The sequence below is a fragment of the Oncorhynchus keta genome, chromosome 24 (assembly GCF_023373465.1).
Source record: "Oncorhynchus keta strain PuntledgeMale-10-30-2019 chromosome 24, Oket_V2, whole genome shotgun sequence".
Lineage (NCBI taxonomy): Eukaryota > Metazoa > Chordata > Actinopteri > Salmoniformes > Salmonidae > Oncorhynchus > Oncorhynchus keta.
In genome coordinates this window covers 7,348,910-7,369,592 of record NC_068444.1, presented here as the reverse complement: position 1 = coordinate 7,369,592, position 20,683 = coordinate 7,348,910, and the positions used below count along the sequence as shown (strand labels likewise).

Genomic DNA, 20,683 nt, shown 5'->3' with positions numbered 1-20,683 from the left:
GACAACAGTAGGTATATGAGGGGGAGGAGACAGAAACATCATGTCCAGAAACATCCTTTAGATAGACAATGTCCCTTCCAAACATCTCTCTCTCCTTCCCTCCTTCCAAACATCTCTCTCTCCTTCCCTCCCTCCAAACATCTCTGTCTCCTTCCCTCCCTCCAGATCTCTCTCTCTCCTTCCCTCCCTCCAGATCTCTCTCTCTTCTTCCCTCCAAAACATCTCTCTCTCCTTCCCTCCCTCCACATCTCTCTCTCTTCTTCCCTCCAAACATCTCTCTCTCTCCTTCCCTCCCTCCACATCTCTTTCTCTCCTTCCCTCCCTCCACATCTCTCTCTCTTCTTCCCGCAAAAAATCTGTCTCCCTCCCTCCATACATCTCTCTCTCCTTCCCTCCATCCAAACATCTCTCTCTCCTTCCCTCCCTCCACATCTCTCTCTCTCCTTCCCTCCCTCCACATCTCTCTCTCTAATTCCCTCCCTCCACATCTCTCTCTCCTTCCCTCCTTCCAAACATCTCTCTCTCTCTCCTTCCCTCCCTCCACATCTCTCTCTCTCCTTCCCTCCCTCCACATCTCTCTCTCTCCTTCCCTCCCTCCACATCTCTCTCTCCTTTCCTCCTTCCAAACATCTCTCTCTCTCTCCTTCCCTCCCTCCACATCTCTCTCTCTTTCCCTCCCTCCAAACATCTCTCTCTCCTTCCCTCCCTCCACATCTCTCTTTCTCCTTCCCTCCACATCTCTCTCCTTCCCTCCTTCCAAACATCTCTCTCTTCTTCCCTCCAAACATCTCTCTCTCCTTCCCTCCCTCCACATCTCTCTCTCTCCTTCCCTCCACATCTCTCTCCTTCCCTCCTTCCAAACATCTCTCTCTCTTCTTCCCTCCAAACATCTCTCGCTCCTTGCCTCCCTCCACATCTCTCTCTCTCCTTCCCTCCCTCCATACATCTCTCTCTCCTTCCCTCCCTCCACATCTCTCTCTCCTTCCCTCCTTCCAAACATCTCTCTCTCCTTCCCTCCCTCCACATCTCTCTCTCTCCTTCCCTCCCTCCCAACATCTCTCTCTCTTCTTCCCTCCAAACATCTCTCTCTATCTCCTTCCCTCCATACATCTCTCTCTCCTTCCCTCCCTCCAAACATATCTCTCTCCTTCCCTCCCTCCAAACATCTCTCTCTCCTTCCCTCCCTCCAAACATCTCTCTCTATCTCCTTCCCTGCAAACATCTCTCTCTCCTTCCCTCCCTCCAAACATCTCTCTCTCCTTCCCTCCTTCCAAACATCTCTCTCTTCTTCCCTCCAAACATCTCTCTCTCCTTCCCTCCCTGCACATCTCCCTCTCTCCTTCCCTCCCTCATACATCTCTCTCTCCTTCCCTCCCTCCACATCTCTCTCTCCTTCCCTCCTTCCAAACATCTCTCTCTCTCTTCTTCCCTCCAAACATCTCTCTCTCTCCTTCCCTCCCTCCACATCTCTCTCTCTCCTTCCCTCCTTCCAAACATCTCTCTTCTTAGCTCCAAACATCTCTCTCTCCTTCCCTCCCTCCAAACATCTCACTCTCCTTCCCTCCCTCCACATCTCTCTCTCTCCTTCCCTCCACATCTCTCTCTATCTCCTTCCCTCCATACATCTCTCTCTCCTTCCCTCCCTCCAAACGTCTCTCTCTCATTCCCTCCCTCCAAACATCTCTCTCTCCTTCCCTCCCTCCAAACATCTCTCTCTCTTCTTCCCTCCAAACATCTCTCTCTCCTTCCCTCCATCCACATCTCTCTCCTTCCATCCCTCCTCATCTCTCTGTCTCCTTCCCTCCCTCCGAACATCTCTCCTTCCCTCCCTCCAAACATCTCTCTCTCCTTCCCTCCCTCCAAACATCTCTCTCTCTTCTTCCCTCCAAACATCTCTCTCTCCTTCTCTCCCTCCACATCTCTCTCTCTCCTTCCCTCTCTCCACATCTCTCTCTCTCCTTCCCTCCCTCCACATCTCTCTCTCCTTCCCTCCCTCCACATCTCTCTCTCCTTCCCTCCCTCCACATCTCTCTCTCTCCTTCCATCCCTCCAAACATCTCTCTCTTCATCCCTCCAAACATCTCTCTCTCCTTCCCTCCCTCCACATCTCTCTCTCTCCTTCCCTCCCTCCATACATCTCTCTCTCCTTTCCTCCTTCCAAACATCTCTCTCTCTCTCCTTCCCTCCCTCCACATCTCTCTCTCTTTCCCTCCCTCCAAACATCTCTCTCTCCTTCCCTCCCTCCACATCTCTCTTTCTCCTTCCCTCCACATCTCTCTCCTTCCCTCCTTCCAAACATCTCTCTCTTCTTCCCTCCAAACATCTCTCTCTCCTTCCCTCCCTCCACATCTCTCTCTCCTTCCCTCCACATCTCTCTCCTTCCCTCCTTCCAAACATCTCTCTCTCTTCTTCCCTCCAAACATCTCTCGCTCCTTCCCTCCCTCCACATCTCTCTCTCTCCTACCCTCCCTCCATACATCTCTCTCTCCTTCCCTCCCTCCACATCTCTCTCTCCTTCCCTCCTTCCAAACATCTCTCTCTCCTTCCCTCCCTCCACATCTCTCTCTCTCCTTCCCTCCCTCCATACATCTCTCTCCTTCCCTCCTTCCAAACATCTCTCTCTCTTCTTCCCTCCAAACATCTCTCTCTCTTCTTCCCTCCAAACATCTCTCTCTATCTCCTTCCCTCCATACATCTCTCTCTCCTTCCCTCCTCCAAACATATCTCTCTCCTTCCCTCCCTCCAAACATCTCTCTCTCCTTCCCTCCCTCCAAACATCTCTCTCTATCTCCTTCCCTGCAAACATCTCTCTCTCCTTCCCTCCCTCCAAACATCTCTCTCTCCTTCCCTCCTTCCAAACATCTCTCTCTCTTCTTCCCTCCAAACATCTCTCTCTCCTTCCCTCCCTGCACATCTCCCTCGCTCCTTCCCTCCCTCCTTACATCTCTCTCTCCTTCCCTCCCTCCACATCTCTCTCTCCTTCCCTCCTTCCAAACATCTCTCTCTTCTTCCCTCCCTCCACATCTCTCTCTCTCCTACCCTCCCTCCATACATCTCTCTCTCCTTCCCTCCCTCCACATCTCTCTCTCCTTCCCTCCTTCCAAACATCTCTCTCTCCTTCCCTCCCTCCACATCTCTCTCTCTCCTTCCCTCCCTCCATACATCTCTCTCCTTCCCTCCTTCCAAACATCTCTCTCTCTTCTTCCCTCCAAACATCTCTCTCTATCTCCTTCCCTCCATACATCTCTCTCTCCTTCCCTCCCTCCAAACATATCTCTCTCCTTCCCTCCCTCCAAACATCTCTCTCTCCTTCCCTCCCTCCAAACATCTCTCTCTATCTCCTTCCCTGCAAACATCTCTCTCTCCTTCCCTCCCTCCAAACATCTCTCTCTCCTTCCCTCCTTCCAAACATCTCTCTCTCTTCTTCCCTCCAAACATCTCTCTCTCCTTCCCTCCCTGCACATCTCCCTCGCTCCTTCCCTCCCTCCTTACATCTCTCTCTCCTTCCCTCCCTCCACATCTCTCTCTCCTTCCCTCCTTCCAAACATCTCTCTCTTCTTCCCTCCAAACATCTCTCTCTCCTTCCCTCCCTCCACATCTCTCTCTCTCCTTCCCTCCTTCCAAACATCTCTCTTCTTAGCTCCAAACATCTCTCTCTCCTTCCCTCCCTCCAAACATCTCTCTCCTTCCCTCCCTCCACATCTCTCTCTCTCCTTCCCTCCACATCTCTCTCTATCTCCTTCCCTCCATACATCTCTCTCTCCTTCCCTCCCTCCAAACGTCTCTCTCTCATTCCCTCCCTCCAAACATCTCTCTCTCCTTCCCTCCCTCCAAACATCTCTCTCTCTTCTTTCCTCCAAACATATCTCTCTCCTTCCCTCCATCCACATCTCTCTCCTTCCATCCCTCCTCATCTCTCTGTCTCCTTCCCTCCCTCCAAACATCTCTCTCTCTTCTTCCCTCCAAACATCTCTCTCTCCTTCCCTCCCTCCACATCTCTCTCTCCTTCCCTCCCTCCACATCTCTCTCTCCTTCCCTCCCTCCACATCTCTCTCTCTCCTTCCCTCCCTCCAAACATCTCTCTCTTCTTCCCTCCAAACATCTCTCTCTCCTTCCCTCCCTCCACATCTCTCTCTCTCCTTCCCTCTCTCCACATCTCTCTCTCTCCTTCCATCCCTCCTCATCTCTCTGTCTCCTTCCCTCCCTCCAGAACATCTCTCTCCTTCCCTCCCTCCACATCTCTCTCTCTCCTTCCCTCCTTCCAAACATCTCTCTTCTTCCCTCCAAACATCTCTCTCTCCTTCTCTCCCTCCACATCTCTCTCTCTCCTTCCCTCTCTCCACATCTCTCTCTCTCCTTCCCTCCCTCCACATCTCTCTCTCTCCTTCCCTCCCTCCACATCTCTCTCTCCTTCCCTCCCTCCAAACGTCTCTCTCTCCTTCCCTCCCTCCAAACATCTCTCTCTCCTTCCCTCCCTCCAAACATCTCTCTCTCTCCTTCCCTCTCTCCACATCTCTCTCCTTCCATCCCTCCTCATCTCTCTGTCTCCTTCCCTCCCTCCAAACATCTCTCCTTCCCTCCCTCCAAACATCTCTCTCTCTTCTTCCCTCCAAACATCTCTCTCTCCTTCTCTCCCTCCACATCTCTCTCTCTCCTTCCCTCTCTCCACATCTCTCTCTCTCCTTCCCTCCCTCCACATCTCTCTCTCTCCTTCCCTCCCTCCACATCTCTCTCTCTCCTTCCCTCCCTCCAAACATCTCTCTCTCTTCTTCCCTCCAAACATCTCTCTCTCCTTCCCTCCCTCCACATCTCTCTCTCTCCTTCCCTCTCTCCACATCTCTATCTCTCCTTCCATCCCTCCTCCTCTCTCTGTCTCCTTTCCTCCCTCCAAACATCTCTCTCCTTCCCTCCCTCCACATCTCTGTCTCTCCTTCCCTCTCTCCACATCTCTCTCTCTCCTTCCCTCCCTCCACATCTCTCTCTCTCCTTCCCTCCCTCCACATCTCTCTCTCTCCTTCCCTCCCCCCACATCTATCTCTCCTTCCCTCCCTCCACATCTCTCTCTCCTTCCCTCCCTCCACATGTCTCTCTCCTTCCCTCCCTCCTCATCTCTCTGTCTCCTTCCCTCCCTCAACATCTCACATCCCTCCACATCCCTCTCTCTCCATCCCTCCCTCCACATCTCACATCCCTCCACATCCCTCTCTCTCCTTCCCTCCCCCACATCTCTCTCTCCTTCCCTCCCTCCACATGTCTCTCTCCTTCCCTCCCTCCTCATCTCTCTGTCTCCTTCCCTCCCTCCACATCTCTCTGTCTCCTTCCCTCCCTCCACATCTCTCTCTCTCCTTCCCTCCCTCCTCATCTCTCCTCCTCCTTCCCTACCTCTCCCCTCCTGTTTCTCTCTTTATCCTTATATTGGTAAAACCTCCAATCCCTTCCTCTCTTCCTTTCCCTCCCTCTGCCAAGGCAATGAACATAGTTATCCCTTCCTTTCCGAGCAGCGTCATTTTCTGACTGTGGTTTACACACACAACACACCTGTAAGGCTCAGAATGTCCTCCAGAGATGTCTGTTACATGATTTTTTAAATGATTTTTCAAATGTATTTTAATTACATCTGAGTACTTTGTATTACACTGGGCTGAACTCCAATGTATTTTAATTACATCTGAGTACTTTGTATTACACTGGGCTGAACTCCAATGTATTTTAATTACATCTGAGTACTTTGTATTACACTGGGCTGAACTCCAATGTATTTTAATTACATCTGAGTACTTTGTATTACACTGGGCTGAACTCCAATGTATTTTAATTACATCTGAGTACTTTGTATTACACTGGGCTGAACTCCAATGTATTTTAATTACATCTGAGTACTTTGTATTACACTGGGCTGAACTCCAATGTATTTTAATTACATCTGAGTACTTTGTATTACACTGGGCTGAACTCCAATGTATTTTAATTACATCTGAGTACTTTGTATTACACTGGGCTGAACTCAATGTATTTTAATTACATCTGAGTACTTTGTATTACACTGGGCTGAACTCCAATGTATTTTAATTACATCTGAGTACTTTGTATTACACTGGGCTGAACTCCAATGTATTTTAATTACATCTGAGTACTTTGTATTACACTGGGCTGAACTCCAATGTATTTTAATTACATCTGAGTACTTTGTATTACACTGGGCTGAACTCCAATGTATTTTAATCTACATCTGAACTCCAATGTATTTTAATTACATCTGAGTACTTTGTATTACACTGGGCTGAACTCCAATGTATTTTAATTACATCTGAGTACTTTGTATTACACTGGGCTGAACTCCAATGTATTTTAATTACATCTGAGTACTTTGTATTACACTGGGCTGAACTCCAATGTATTTTAATTACATCTGAGTACTTTGTATTACACTGGGCTGAACTCCAATGTATTTTAATTACATCTGAGTACTTTGTATTACACTGGGCTGAACTCCAATGTATTTTAATTACATCTGAGTACTTTGTATTACACTGGGCTGAACTCCAATGTATTTTAATTACATCTGAGTACTTTGTATTACACTGGGCTGAACTCCAATGTATTTTAATTACATCTGAGTACTTTGTATTACACTGGGCTGAACTCCAATGTATTTTAATTACATCTGAGTACTTTGTATTACACTGGGCTGAACTCCAATGTATTTTGGAACAAGATACTTTCCAAAGCTGTAATTTGTATTTTCAAAACACAAAAATAATTTTCTGTGCCATTTCTTTATCGCGGTTCACAACGCCCTTTCATCCTATATTTGTATGAGAAGTCTGAAGTGTGGTAATGATAAGAGCGTCTGCTAAAGAAACAAAATATAATTGAATATGTATAAATGAACAATCGCAAAGCATGCTGAGTATTATTCTAATGAGCTCTGCCCCTAAACAAGGCCAAAAATAATAATACTACCCAGTGTGCTTTGCAATTGTTCATTTTCACATATATATTTACATTTCTGTAACCTGTACTGGGAATGTTATTGCTGATTGACCGGCTGCTTGCAAATGTATTTTTACATATATATATTTTTTAAACATATATATTAATTACCTACAATAATTTGCAAAAGTATTTTACATTCTATTTTGTAATTTATCCCTGATGTCATCTCCTTTTCTTCCACTCCCCCTAGTGGCCAACTTAGAGAGAGAGAGAGAGAGAGAGAGAGAGAGAGAGAGAGAGAGAGAGAGAGAGAGAGAGAGAGAGAGAGAGAGAGAGACAGAGAGAGAGAGACAGAGAGACAGAGAGACAGAGAGACAGAGAGACAGACAGAGAGACAGAGAGACAGACAGAGAGACAGAGAGAGATATAATATCATCATCTTGGTTCCACTCACCAGCCAAGAACTCACAAAATGGAACAAACACCAAGTTGAGTGAGACTCAGAATTCTACAAAAATATCCTCTGCGTAAATCACCAAATAATGCATGCAGAGCAGAATTAGGACGATACCTGCTAATTATCAAAATCCAGAAAAGAGTTGTTACATTCTACAACATGAACACAAACAGACCCCTCAGAGCCCCAGGACAACAACACAATTAGACCCAACCAAATCATGAGAAAACAAAAAGATAATTACTTGACACATTGGAAAGAATTAACAGAAAAACAGAGCAAACAAGAATGCTATTTGGCCCTAAACAGAAAGTACACAGTGGCAGAATACCTGACTGACCCAAATTTAAGGAAAGCTTTGACTATGTACAGACTCAGTGAGCATAGCCTTGCTATTGAGAAAGGCCGCCATAGGCAGACATGGCTCTCAAGAGAAGACAGGCTATGTGCTCACTGCCCACAAAATGAGGTGGAAACTGAGCTGCACTTCCTAACCTCCTGCCCAATGTATGACCATATTAGAGACACATATTTCCCTCAGATTACACAGATTATTTATTTTCCCTTTTGTACTTGAACTATTTGCACATAATATGACATTTGAAATGTCTATATTCTTTTGGAACGTTGGTGAGTGTAAAACGAAATGTTAAGTTGTTTTGCTCATTACACTTTTGTTTATAATCTACTTCACTTGCTTTGGAAAATGTTAACATGCGTTTCCCATGCCAATAAAGCCCCTTGAATTGATTTGAGAGAGAGGGAGAGACAGGGAGTAAGCGAGAGAGAGAAAGGCAAAGGGGGACAGGGAGCAAGCAGGAGAGAGAGAGAGAGAGAGTGAGTGAAAGAGAGCGAGCGAGGCCCCTCCCCAAGTTGAAATCTATCCAGCTCTATGGATGCAGGGCTAGAGGATGATGTAAATTCACACTTGTAGTGCGCTCTGCCCAAGCGATCTGTCCTGCCTGTAATACGTTCCTGGGTTCCTTACCACAGCCAGAAGACTGGAGTGTCTATTCACGACCAGTAAACCAGACCAGTGCTGCTGCAACAGCTTCAGTCTACAGAACGGATACCATTCGGTTGGGGTTCAAGACTGGTCTTTTTGGATCTGAAGATATTCTCTATTGGAATATATTCGGACTTTTCTGTCTGCTTTTCTAGCGAGGATATTTATTTTGTTTGTTTATTTTTCTTTCCTTTTTGTGTGTGTGTTGATTCAAGAGGTAAGTGTATTTTATTTAATGCAGAGGTTATTTTCCCTATCGCTCTCTATTTTCCTGTATCCCTCCCCCCCTTTTTTCTAAGGAAGGGAATAGAAAAGTGAGCAGATTTGAAGGAATCTATTTCTGGTGATTTCAAATGAGGACATGTTTCTTCATTTCCATCATCAAGTTATTCTGCAGCTCCGTGTTAATTCCTTCGTCAATGGGTTATAGGTTTTCAATCACAATCAAATGGTTTTTTAATTATCTTTTTTTTTAGTTGAAGTTGAGAGAGTAAAGATAAGCATTTACACCAAATCACAGAAAAACAATGAAATAATAATATATTTATAAATAATATAATTCAACCACAAAGAGCTCATAACAGCAACATGAAGTTGGCTCTGAAAATAGTTAAACATTTGTTCGTAATATTTCATTTTAGATCTATAGATAAAAAAAAATAAAAAATAAAGACTATTCCTCACTATTCTTCATTTTAATAATACACTACCTGACTTTCCAATAGCCTACACAAAGACTACTTTTACGAGACGTGTGTTTACGTGCAGCTTCGCCGACGACACGTTCGGAGAGAAAGTAGCAGCTCTGGGGGCAATGCAGCATTGTTCTCCGTCTGTCCCTCTGTCCGCATTGCAAGAACCAAACACAGAAACTGACTCCCCAATGCCGCTCGGATAACGGCTCACCGACTGGAAACCCTCCAACTCCCCAGCGGAGGGGGGACAACAGGGATCTTACCCTCCCTTATTCACTGCGATATATTTAACATTCCTCGTGGATAGCATACTGAGGGATAGATACCGAGGGCGCAGAGAGAATATAATTAATCGTGGAGATGGAAATACGTAAAAGACTAATCGCGGTCTAAGCAACTAAGCCTCTTGTCGGCAGGAAGCTTCGGAGGAGCTGGAAGACACCCCGGTGAGTGTCTGACATTCCTACGTTGATCCGAGAGAGCGGAGGTTTGACACCGAGGGCAGATTAACCGGTGGGAAAACTCCGCGAAATGCATCTCTCCCTGCCGGTGGGTGTTTGTTTCCCCTCTGCTCTCCTCCTACAGCCACAACAAGCTCAGCGCCAAGGTTCAGCTCCCCTGTTCACTTTAGGAGGGGGTTGCCTGTGTGTGTTTTCACCACAAAGGAGGTTAGGGGGTCCAACGCCTAGGTTCGATTTACATTTGGTCGAGTTGTCTATTAATGGGAATGTAACGTGATATCAACCAAAAATGTCACCCTCTCATTGGATTAGGTTAAAAGTTGGGTGAAAAAAAATAGGATATTCCCTTAATGAAGTGAATTACTTTTTGCAAATCCTATCCCTTTTCGACATCGATTCAACGTCATCATATTTAGTGTTGTTTGTTGTTGATTGTTTAAATGACGTGTGAAGAGCATTGATTCAACCCGGTTTTGACCAGTGGGGAAGCCCCGAAAGCAAGCCACGTTTTGATGTGTGGTGTGTTCCTCCCCGCATGCCATTCATTGCCACACACCCGGAGCGCTCTCATATCGCATCTCGCAGTGGATCTCTCTCCAGCCTGCCAGCCCACTCAAACGACGCACAACGAGTTTCACGTCGATCTCCGTTTCGTATAATACTCTATAAAATAGTGATAAACTAGTGGCAATATCATAACTCGTTCATGACCCAATGTATCACTAAGCGTCTAGCGGGAAAAAGCAGTTGAGATGATAACACTAATATCTGATAGAGCCGATGACATTTTTTTTTATTTAACTCGGCAAGTCAGGTAAGAGCAACGTCTTATCTTCAATGACAGCCTACCAGGGGTAGGCTAACTGCATTGTTCAGGGGCAGAACATTTGTTTTACCTTGTCAGCTCAGGAATTTGAACTTGTCACCTTCCTGTTACTAGTTCAACACTCTAACCACGAGGCCACCTGTCTCTAACCACTAGGATACCTGCTCTAACCACTAGGATACCTGCTCTAACCACTAGGATACCTGCTCTAACCACTAGGATACCTGCTCTAACCACTAGGATACCTGCTCCAACCACTAGACTACCTGTCTCTAACCACTAGGATACCTGCTCTAACCACTAGGATACCTGCTCTAACCACTAGGATACCTGCTCTAACCACTAGGCCACCTGTCTCTAACCACTAGGCCACCTGTCTCTAACCACTAGGCCACCTGTCTCTAACCACTAGGCCACTTGTCTCTAACCACTAGGATACCTGCTCTAACCACTAGGATACGTGCTCTAACCACTAGGATACCTGCTCCAACCACTAGACTACCTGTCTCTAACCACTAGGCTACTTGTTCTAACCACTAGGCTACCTGTCTCTAACCACTAGGCTACACTAGGCTACCTGTCTCTAACCACTGGGCTACCTGCTCTAACGACTAGGCTACCTGGCTCTAACCACTAGTCTACCTGTCTCTAACCACTAGGCTACACTAGGCTACCTGTCTCTAACCACTAGGCTACCTGCTCTAACCACTAGGCTACCTGCTCTAAACACTAGGCTACCTGTCTCTAACCACTAGGCTACCTGCTCTAACCACTAGGCTACCTGTCTCTAACCACTAGGATACCTGCCTCTAACCACTAGGATACCTGCCTCTAACCACTCAGCTACCTGTCTCTAACCACTAGGCTACCTGTCTCTAACCACTAGGCTACCTGTCTCTAACCACTAGGCTACCTGCCTAACCAGTGGCTACCTGTCTCTAACCACTAGGCTACCTGTCTCTAACCACATGGCTACCTGCCTCTAACCAGTAGGCTACCTGTCTAACCACTAGGCTACCTGTCTCACCACTAGGCTACCTGTCTCTAACCACTAGGCTACCTGTCTCTAACCACTAGGCTAGTCTCTAACCTGGCTACCTGCTCTAACCAGTAGGCTACCTGTCTCTAACCACTAGGCTACCTGCCTCTAACCACTAGGCTACCTGTCTCTAACCACTAGGCTACCTGTCTCTAACCACTAGGCTACCTGTCTCTAACCACTAGGCTACCTGCTAACCACTAGGCTACCTGTCTCTAACCACTAGGCTACCTGTCTCTAACCACTAGGCTACCTTCTGTCTAGGCAACCTGTCTCTAACCACTAGGCTACCTGTCTCTAACCACTAGGCTACCTGTCTCTAACCACTAGGCTACCTGTCTCTAACCACTGGCTACCTGTCTCTAACCACTAGGCTACCTGCCTCTAACCACTAGGCTACCTGTCTCTAACCACTAGGCTACCTGTCTCTAACCACTGGCTCCTGCCTCTAACCACTAGGCTACCTGTCTCTAACCACCAGGCTACCTGTCTCTAACCACTAGGATACCTGTTTCTAACCACTAGACTACCTGCCTCTAACCACTAGGCTACCTGTCTCTAACCACTAGGCTACCTGTCTCTAACCACTAGGCTACCTGCCTCTAACCACTAGGCTACCTGCCTCTAACCAGTAGGCTACCTGTCTGTCTCTAACCACTAGGCTACCTGTCTCTAACCACTAGGCTACCTGCCTCTAACCACTAGGCTACCTGTCTCTAACCACTAGGCTACCTGCCTCTAACCACTAGGCTACCTGTCTCTAACCACTAGGCTACCTGTCTCCTAACCACTAGGCTACCTGCCTCCCAGTAGGCTACCTGTCTCTAACCACTAGGATACCTGTTTCTAACCACTAGACTACCTGCCTCTAACCACTAGGCTACCTGTCTCTAACCACTAGGCTACCTGCCTCTAACCACTAGGCTACCTGCCTCTAACCACTAGGCTACCTGTCTCTAACCACTAGGCTACCTGTCTCTAACCACTAGGCGACCTGTCTGTAACCACTAGGCTACCTGTCTCTAACCACTAGGCTACCTGCCTCTAACCAGTAGGCTACTCCGCCCCTCCGTATGTTTACAGTTCTACATTAAAGCAGATTCCCACACTAACGGTAAATCCATTAACATAATGCATGTAGCGTGACCATTAGCTAGATGATGCGCAGTCCGTGTCAATACAAAATACCCCGTTAATTGGCAGTTTCTCTTTTTCCTCCAGATGATCAAAATAAGGATATAGGCTGTATATCTAACATGGGCAAATAATCAAATATTACCACCAGGTAACTGAACCCGAGCATTATGCCTAACCTACTAAATATCTAGGTTCTCTATGCCTAACCTACTAAATATTTAGGTTCCCTATGCCTAACCTACTAAATATTCAAGTTCCCTGATCAGATGATCAGAATTTGTATTGGCTATTTATCTCATATGATCAAATACTTAACGTGATGGTAATATCACAAGGCTACTTGAAATGAATGTTACGTTTCCTCTCCTTCGATCAAAGTTGTTCGGGATAAATGTGTGTATTGAAGGTCATGGGGATATTTGCTAACAGCCATCTAGGGCAGCAATCCACATGATTGTGTAGTAGGAGTATAGACCTACGGGAGTGATGAAATAAACTCAGCCATTGATCTTGGTGATTGGTGTTAAAAGGCCCCAATCCACTATTTGGGGCAGATAAACATGAGACAAAAGTAGGGCATCAATTCAACAACGTCTAGGCTTATGGTTTCACTGTACACCCTGATTACACATATACAAGGACGTTTTTGATAGGTAACCTCACTGCAATACCCAGCGGATGAAAACCAAATGGTCGGCCGATAGCTGGAAAAACAAAGTACAATGGCTCAATAGTCTACACCAGATCTATTTAACAACAAACGGTTCTGGGCTTGACTAATGAAAGCCTATCTTGAAAGGTACCTTTAATAACTGAGAAAAAATAAGAGTAGCAACTAGCTATTGACATTGAGCTATTGTACAGTTGGGTTCCAGGTAGAACTCTTTTGGTTCCAGGTAGAACCCTTTTGGTTCCAGGTAGAACCCTTTTGGTTCCAGATAGAGCACTTTTGATTCCAGGTAGAGCGCTTTTGATTCCAGGTAGAGCGCTTTTGGTTCCAGGTAGAGCGCTTTTGGTTCCAGATAGAGCGCTTTTGGTTCCAGGTAGAAAACCCTTTTGGTTCCAGGTAGAGTACCCTTTTGGTTCCAGGTAGAACCAATTTTGGTTCCAGGTAGAACCCCTTTGGTTCCAGATAGAGCTCTTTCGGTTCCGTGTTCCAAAAGGTTTTAACCTGGAACCACCAAAAATGAGTCTCCTCATGGGGCCCCCAAGTGGCGCAGGGGTTTAAGGCACTGCATCTCAGTGTTAGAGGTGTCAATACAGACTCCCTGGGTCAAATCCAGGCTGTTTCACAACCGGATGTGATCGGGAGTCCCATAGTCCAATTGGAACAGAGTCATCCGGGGTAGGCCATCATTGTAAAATAAGAATTTGTTCTGAACTGAATTGCCTAGTTAAATAAAAAAATTGGGGACAGCCAGAGAGTTTTTTTTTTTTTTTTTTCAAAGAGGACAGCCTATTGTTCTGCTGTGTGGACCTCCCCAGGGCAAAGTCACTGGTCAATTGGTTTTCACAGAGAAGGACCTCCATTACTGGAGTCTACTAGGTTACCAGGTATACAGACGTGTCATCTAGACAAAGGACTGAGAATAATATCCATAACACACTTTGTTTTCTTTTTAAAACTTTGACCTTTGACCGATCTGAGGCAGTAATAGTATAGAAAGATCCCAATACAGTACTATTTCTAATTCTTTACATTTAGGCCTAATTCAATTTCATCCATCATCAATCAGGATTTTCTAAATCACCAATTCCAATCCCACCAAAAATAAATCGCTAATTATAGTGAACGACACAGAGAGAAGGAGACTGAAGGGAATTATAGTGAACGACACAGAGAGAAGGAGACTGAAGGGAATTATAGTGAGCAACGTAGAGAGAAGGAGACTGAAGGGAATTATAGTGAGCAACAGAGAGAGAAGGAGACTGAAGGGAATTATAGTGAGCAACGTAGAGAGAAGGAGACTGAAGGGAATTATAGTGAGCAACGTAGAGAGAAGGAGACTGAAGGGAATTATAGTGAGCAACATAGAGAGAAGGAGACTGAAGGGAATTATAGTGAGCGACATAGAGAGAAGGAGACTGAAGGGAATTATAGTGAGCAACGTAGAGAGAAGGAGACTGAAGGGAATTATAGTGAGCAACAGAGAGAGAAGGAGACTGAAGGGAATTATAGTGAGCAACAGAGAGAGAAGGAGACTGAAGGGAATTATAGTGAGCAACAGAGAGAGAAGGAGACTGAAGGGAATTATAGTGAGCAACAGAGAGAGAAGGAGACTGAAGGGAATTATAGTGAGCAACAGAGAGAAGGAGACAAGGGAATTATAGAGCAACAGAGGAGACTGAAGGGAATTATAGTGAGCAACGTGAGCAACAGTAGAGAGAAGGAGACTGAAGGGAATTATAGTAGAGAGAAGGAGACTGAAGGGAATTATAGTGAGCAACTGAAGGGAATTATAGAGAGAGAGAGAAGGAGACTGAAGGGAATTATAGTGAGCAACAGAGAGAGAGGAGACTGAAGGGAATTATAGTGAGCAACATAGAGAGGAGGAGACAAGAAGAGAGAGGAAGGAGACTGAAGGGAATTATAGTGAGCAACGTAGAGAGAAGGAGACTGAAGGGAATTATAGTGAGCAACAGAGAGAGGAGGAGACTGAAGGGAATTATAGTGAGCAACATAGAGAGAAGGAGACTGAAGGGAATTATAGTGAGCAACATAGAGAGAAGGAGACTGAAGGGAATTATAGTGAGCAACACAGAGAGAAGGAGACTGAAGGGAATTATAGTGAGCAACAGAGAGAGAAGGAGACTGAAGGGAATTATAGTGAGCAACGTAGAGAGAAGGAGACTGAAGGGAATTATAGTGAGCAACAGAGAGAGAAGGAGACTGAAGGGAATTATAGTGAATGACACAGAGAGAAGGAGACTGAAGGGAATTATAGTGAATGACACAGAGAGAAGGAGACTGAAGGGAATTATAGTGAGCAACATAGAGAGAAGGAGACTGAAGGGAATTATAGTGAGCAACATAGAGAGAAGGAGACTGAAGGGAATTATAGTGAGCAACAGAGAGAGAAGGAGACTGAAGGGAATTATAGTGAGCGACACAGAGAGAAGGAGACTGAAGGGAATTATAGTGAGCAACAGAGAGAGAAGGAGACTGAAGGGAATTATAGTGAGCAACATAGGGAGAAGGAGACTGAAGGGAATTATAGTGAGCAACAGAGAGAGAAGGAGACTGAAGGGAATTATAGTGAGCAACAGAGAGAGGAGGAGACTGAAGGGAATTATAGTGAGCGACATAGAGAGAAGGAGACTGAAGGGAATTATAGTGAGTGAAGGGAAGAGGAGGATAAGGATAAAGGAAATGAGCTTTTCCTCTTGTTTGCTTGAGTCCAACATGGAAACTAGGCCTAAAAGGCCTCCAGTGTAATAAGCTAAACTCACCACCCTGGCCGTTCATGCCAAGCCTGCTCTCCTTCAGAACAGTGGTAGCTCCAATACCTTGGCAGGTGATGCAGCCCAGACAGCCAAGCACCAGTCCATTGATAGTGTGGGTTGGTGTGTGTCTGCCACACACACACACACACACACACCGCTAGTTCGTCTCATCTTGCAGTGCCTACCACCCCCATGTGGTAAAAAGCGTGCAGCTGCTACAGCAACAGAGCCATCTCTCCTTCCTTTCATAGCATTACAATGGCGAGCCCCCCGTCTTCCACAGACCTCTCTCTCTCTCTCTGTCTCTCTCTCTCTCTCTCTCTCTCTCTCTGTCTCTCTCTCTCTCTGTCTGTCTCTCTCTCTCTCTCTCTCTCTCTCTCTCTCTCTCTCTCTCTCTCTCTCTCTCTCTCTCTCTCTCTCTCTCTCTCTCTCTCTCTCTCTCTCTCTCTCTCTCTCTCTCTCTCGCGCTTGTGCCAGCAACAGTAATCTGGTCATCCCAGCCAACAGTAGAAAGGCTACACACCAAAACTAAACTATGATATACTCTCTCTCTGAAATGCAACCTGCCAGTATCCCTGTCCCTCCCTGTGAATTCAGATGCCTTCATGAATGTCTTCATGAATGTCTCAGTAGACCTGGGTAAGACCCAGTATGTCTCAGTAGACCTGGGAAAAACCCAGTATGTCTCAGTAGACCTGGGTAAGACCCAGTATGTCTCAGTAAGCCTGGGTAAGACCCAGGGGTCCCAGTAGACCTGGGTAAGACCCAGTATGTCTCAGTAGACCTGGGTAAGACCCAGTATGTCTCAGTAGACCTAGGTAAGACCCAGTATGTCTCAGTAGACCTGGGTAAGACCCAGTATGTCTCAGTAGACCTGGGTAAGACCCAGTATGTCTCAGTAAACCTGGGTAAGACCCAGTATGTCTCAGTAGACCTAGGTAAGACCCAGTATGTCTCAGTAGACCTGGGTAAGACCCAGTATGTCTCAGTAGACCTGGGTAAGACCCAGTATGTCTCAGTAGACATGGGAAAAACCCAGTATGTCTCAGTAGACCTGGGTAAGACCCAGTATGTCTCAGTAAGCCTGGGTAAGACCCAGGGGTCCCAGTAGACCTGGGTAAGACCCAGTATGTCTCTGGGTAAGACCCAGTAGACCTGGGTAGACCTAGGTAAGACCCAGTATGTCTCAGTAGACCTAGGTAAGACCCAGTATGTCTCAGTAGACCTGGGTAAGACCCAGTATGTCTCAGTAGACCTGGGTAAGACCCAGTATGTCTCAGTAAACCTGGGTAAGACCCAGTATGTCTCAGTAGACCTAGGTAAGACCCAGTATGTCTCAGTAGACCTGGGTAAGACCCAGTATGTCTCAGTAGACCTGGGTAAGACCCAGTATGTCTCAGTAGACCTAGGTAAGACCCAGTATGTCTCAGTAGACCTGGGTAAGACCCAGTATGTCTCAGTAGACCTGGGTAAGACCCAGTATGTCTCAGTAAACCTGGGTAAGACCCAGTATGTCTCAGTAGGCCTGGGTAAGACCCAGTATGTCTCAGTAGACCTGGGTAAGACCCAGTATGTCTCAGTAGACCTGGGTAAGACCCAGTATGTCTCAGTAGACATGGGAAAAACCCAGTATGTCTCAGTAGACCTGGGTAAGACCCAGTATGTCTCAGTAAGCCTGGGTAAGACCCAGGGGTCCCAGTAGACCTGGGTAAGACCCAGTATGTCTCAGTAGACCTGGGTAAGACCCAGTATGTCTCAGTAGACCTAGGTAAGACCCAGTATGTCTCAGTAGACCTGGGTAAGACCCAGTATGTCTCAGTAGACCTGGGTAAGACCCAGTATGTCTCAGTAGACCTGGGTAAGACCCAGTATGTCTCAGTAGACCTGGGTAAGACCCAGTATGTCTCAGTAGACCTAGGTAAGACCCAGTATGTCTCAGTAGACCTGGGTAAGACCCAGTATGTCTCAGTAGACCTGGGTAAGACCCAGTATGTCTCAGTAGACCTGGGTAAGACCCAGTATGTCTCAGTACACCTGGGTAAGACCCAGGGGGTCCCAGTAGACCTGGGTAAGACCCAGTATGTCTCAGTAGACCTGGGTAAGACCCAGTATGTCTCAATAGATCTGGGTAAGACCCAGTATGTCTCAGTAGACCTGGGTAAGACCCAGTATGTCTCAGTAGACATGGGAAAAACCCAGTATGTCTCAGTAGACCTGGGTAAGACCCAGTATGTCTCAGTAAGCCTGGGTAAGACCCAGGGGTCCCAGTAGACCTGGGTAAGACCCAGTATGTCTCAGTAGACCTGGGTAAGACCCAGTATGTCTCAGTAGACCTAGGTAAGACCCAGTATGTCTCAGTAGACCTGGGTAAGACCCAGTATGTCTCAGTAGACCTGGGTAAGACCCAGTATGTCTCAGTAGACCTGGGTAAGACCCAGTATGTCTCAGTACACCTGGGTAAGACCCAGGGGGTCCCAGTAGACCCACAGTAGGACCTATGCAACCCTTCTTACTCAGTCTCTCTCATTCTCTCTTTTTCTCTTTCTCTCTCAACAACTTAGAATAGTGACAAATGTAGACAGTTGGTGAAGGAACCTGGGGGTAAAGTAACAATCTATTATTTATCCTAAAGAATAAAAAATCTGTTCTTCTGAAATAAAAGCCAGAAGAAGAAAGGAAACAAAATCAAAAACAGTCTACATTCTAAAATGAATTATATTGGGAATTCTAATACTAAATTATATTATAGTTGTGGTTCCTTTTGCCTAAACTGGATAGATATCTTTCTAGATGTAAAATAGATAGATATGTTCCTAGATGTAAAATAGATAGATATTTTACCTAGATGTAAAAGACATAGATATGTTCCTAGATGTAAAATAGATAGATATGTTCCTAGATGTAAAATAGATAGATATTTTACCTAAATGTAAAATACATAGATATGTTCCTAGATGTAACATGGAAGACTCAGCATCAATTGTAAGCTGACTAGTTGAAGACCACCATGAGGTATTACCATAATATGCTATGTATGTATTTGCTTTGAAATTGTTTCTGAATCTTTTTTCTTGAAGGCGCTTTTGTGCATCTCAAACGGCACTAGATTCCCTATATAGTGCACCACTTCTGAACATTGCCTATAGGGCTCTAGTGCACTAAATATGGAATATGATACTATTTGGGATGCAGGCCTTGTTATTCCAGAGTTAAAGTGATCTCTCTAGCTGTGGCTATAAGTCATGCCTGTCCTGTGGCTATAAGCTATAAGCTATCACTGTCCTGTGGCTATAAGCTATAAGCTATCACTGTCCTGTGGCTATAAGCTATCACTGTCCTGTGGCTATAAGCTATAAGCTATCACTGTCCTGTGGCTATAAGCTCTCACTGTCCTGTGGCTATAAGCTATAAGCTATCACTGTCCTGTGGCTATAAGCTATAAGCTATCACTGTCCTGTGGCTATAAGCTATAAGCTATCACTCTCCTGTGGCTATAAGCTATAAGCTATCCCTGTCCTGTGGCTATAAGCTATAAGCTATCACTCTCCTGTGGCTATAAGCTATAAGCTATCCCTGTCCTGTGGCTATAAGCTATCACTGTCCTGTGGCTATAAGCTATAAGCTCTCACTGTCCTGTGGCTATAAGATATAAGCTATCACTGTCCTGTGGCTATAAGATATCACTGTCCTGTGGCTATAAGCTATAAGCTCTCACTGTCCTGTGGCTATAAGATATACGCTATCACTGTCCTGTGGCTATAAGCTATAAGCTATCACTGTCCTGTGGCTATAAGCTATAAGCTATCACTCTCCTGTGGCTATAAGCTATAAGCTATCCCTGTCCTGTGGCTATAAGCTATCACTGTCCTGTGGCTATAAGCTATAAGCTCTCACTGTCCTGTGGCTATAAGCTATAAGCTATCACTGTCCTGTGGCTATAAACTATAAGCTCTCACTGTCCTGTGGCTATAAGATATAAGCTATCACTGTCCTGTGGCTATAACCTATCCCTGTCCTGTGGCTATAAGCTATAAGCTATCACTCTCCTGTGGCTATAAGCTATCACTGTCCTGTGGCTATAACCTATCCCTGTCCTGTGGCTATAAGCTATAAGCTATCACTCTCCTGTGGCTATAAGCTATCACTGTCCTGTGGCTATAAGCTATCACTGTCCTGTGGCTATAAGCTATAAGCTATCACTGTCCTGTGGCTATAAGCTATCCCTGTCCTGTGGCTATAAGCTATAAGCTATCACTCTCCTGTGGCTATAAGCTATCACTGTCCTGTGGCTATAAGCTATCACTCTCCTGTGGCTATAAGCTATCACTATCACTGTCCTGTGGCTATAAGCTATAAGCTATCCCCTAAAAAATGAATCCAGTAACCAGTAACCAGTAACCAGTCTATTGGACAGTCATCATGTTAGAGTCTGGACACTGTGTCAGTCATCATGTTAGAGTCTGGACACTGAGTCAGTCATCATGTTAGAGTCTGGACACTGAGTCAGTCATCATGTTAGAGTCTGGACACTGAGTCAGTCATCATGTTAGAGTCTGGACACTGTGTCAGTCATCATGTTAGAGTCAGGACACTGAGTCAGTCATCATGTTAGAGTCTGGACACTGAGTCAGTCATCATTTTAGAGTCTGGATACTGAGTCAGTCATCATGTTAGAGTCTGGA

General features: G+C 45.8%; 2 protein-coding genes across 5 annotated transcripts in view; one reads left to right on the top strand and one right to left on the bottom strand.

Annotated features, from left to right (window-relative positions):
• LOC127911292 (nematocyst expressed protein 3-like) overlaps positions 1-9,250 on the bottom strand; it is a 14,109-nt gene extending 4,859 nt beyond the window's left edge. The window contains exon 1 of the mRNA XM_052477453.1: positions 9,162-9,250. Within this exon, the coding sequence (XP_052333413.1) occupies positions 9,162-9,250 (89 nt within the window). The remainder of the gene's footprint in view (positions 1-9,161) is intronic.
• Positions 8,279-20,683, top strand: part of LOC118381998 (leucine-rich repeat transmembrane protein FLRT3-like) — a 32,690-nt gene continuing 20,285 nt past the window's right edge. The window contains exon 1 of one of the 4 annotated variants that reach the window (XM_052477579.1): positions 8,279-8,616. The gene's annotated coding sequence lies outside the window, so the exon portion shown is untranslated. Of the gene's footprint in view, positions 8,617-9,198; positions 9,644-20,683 lie in introns of those variants that run through there. The other 3 variants (XM_052477576.1, XM_052477577.1, XM_052477578.1) reach the window with 3 other exon arrangements.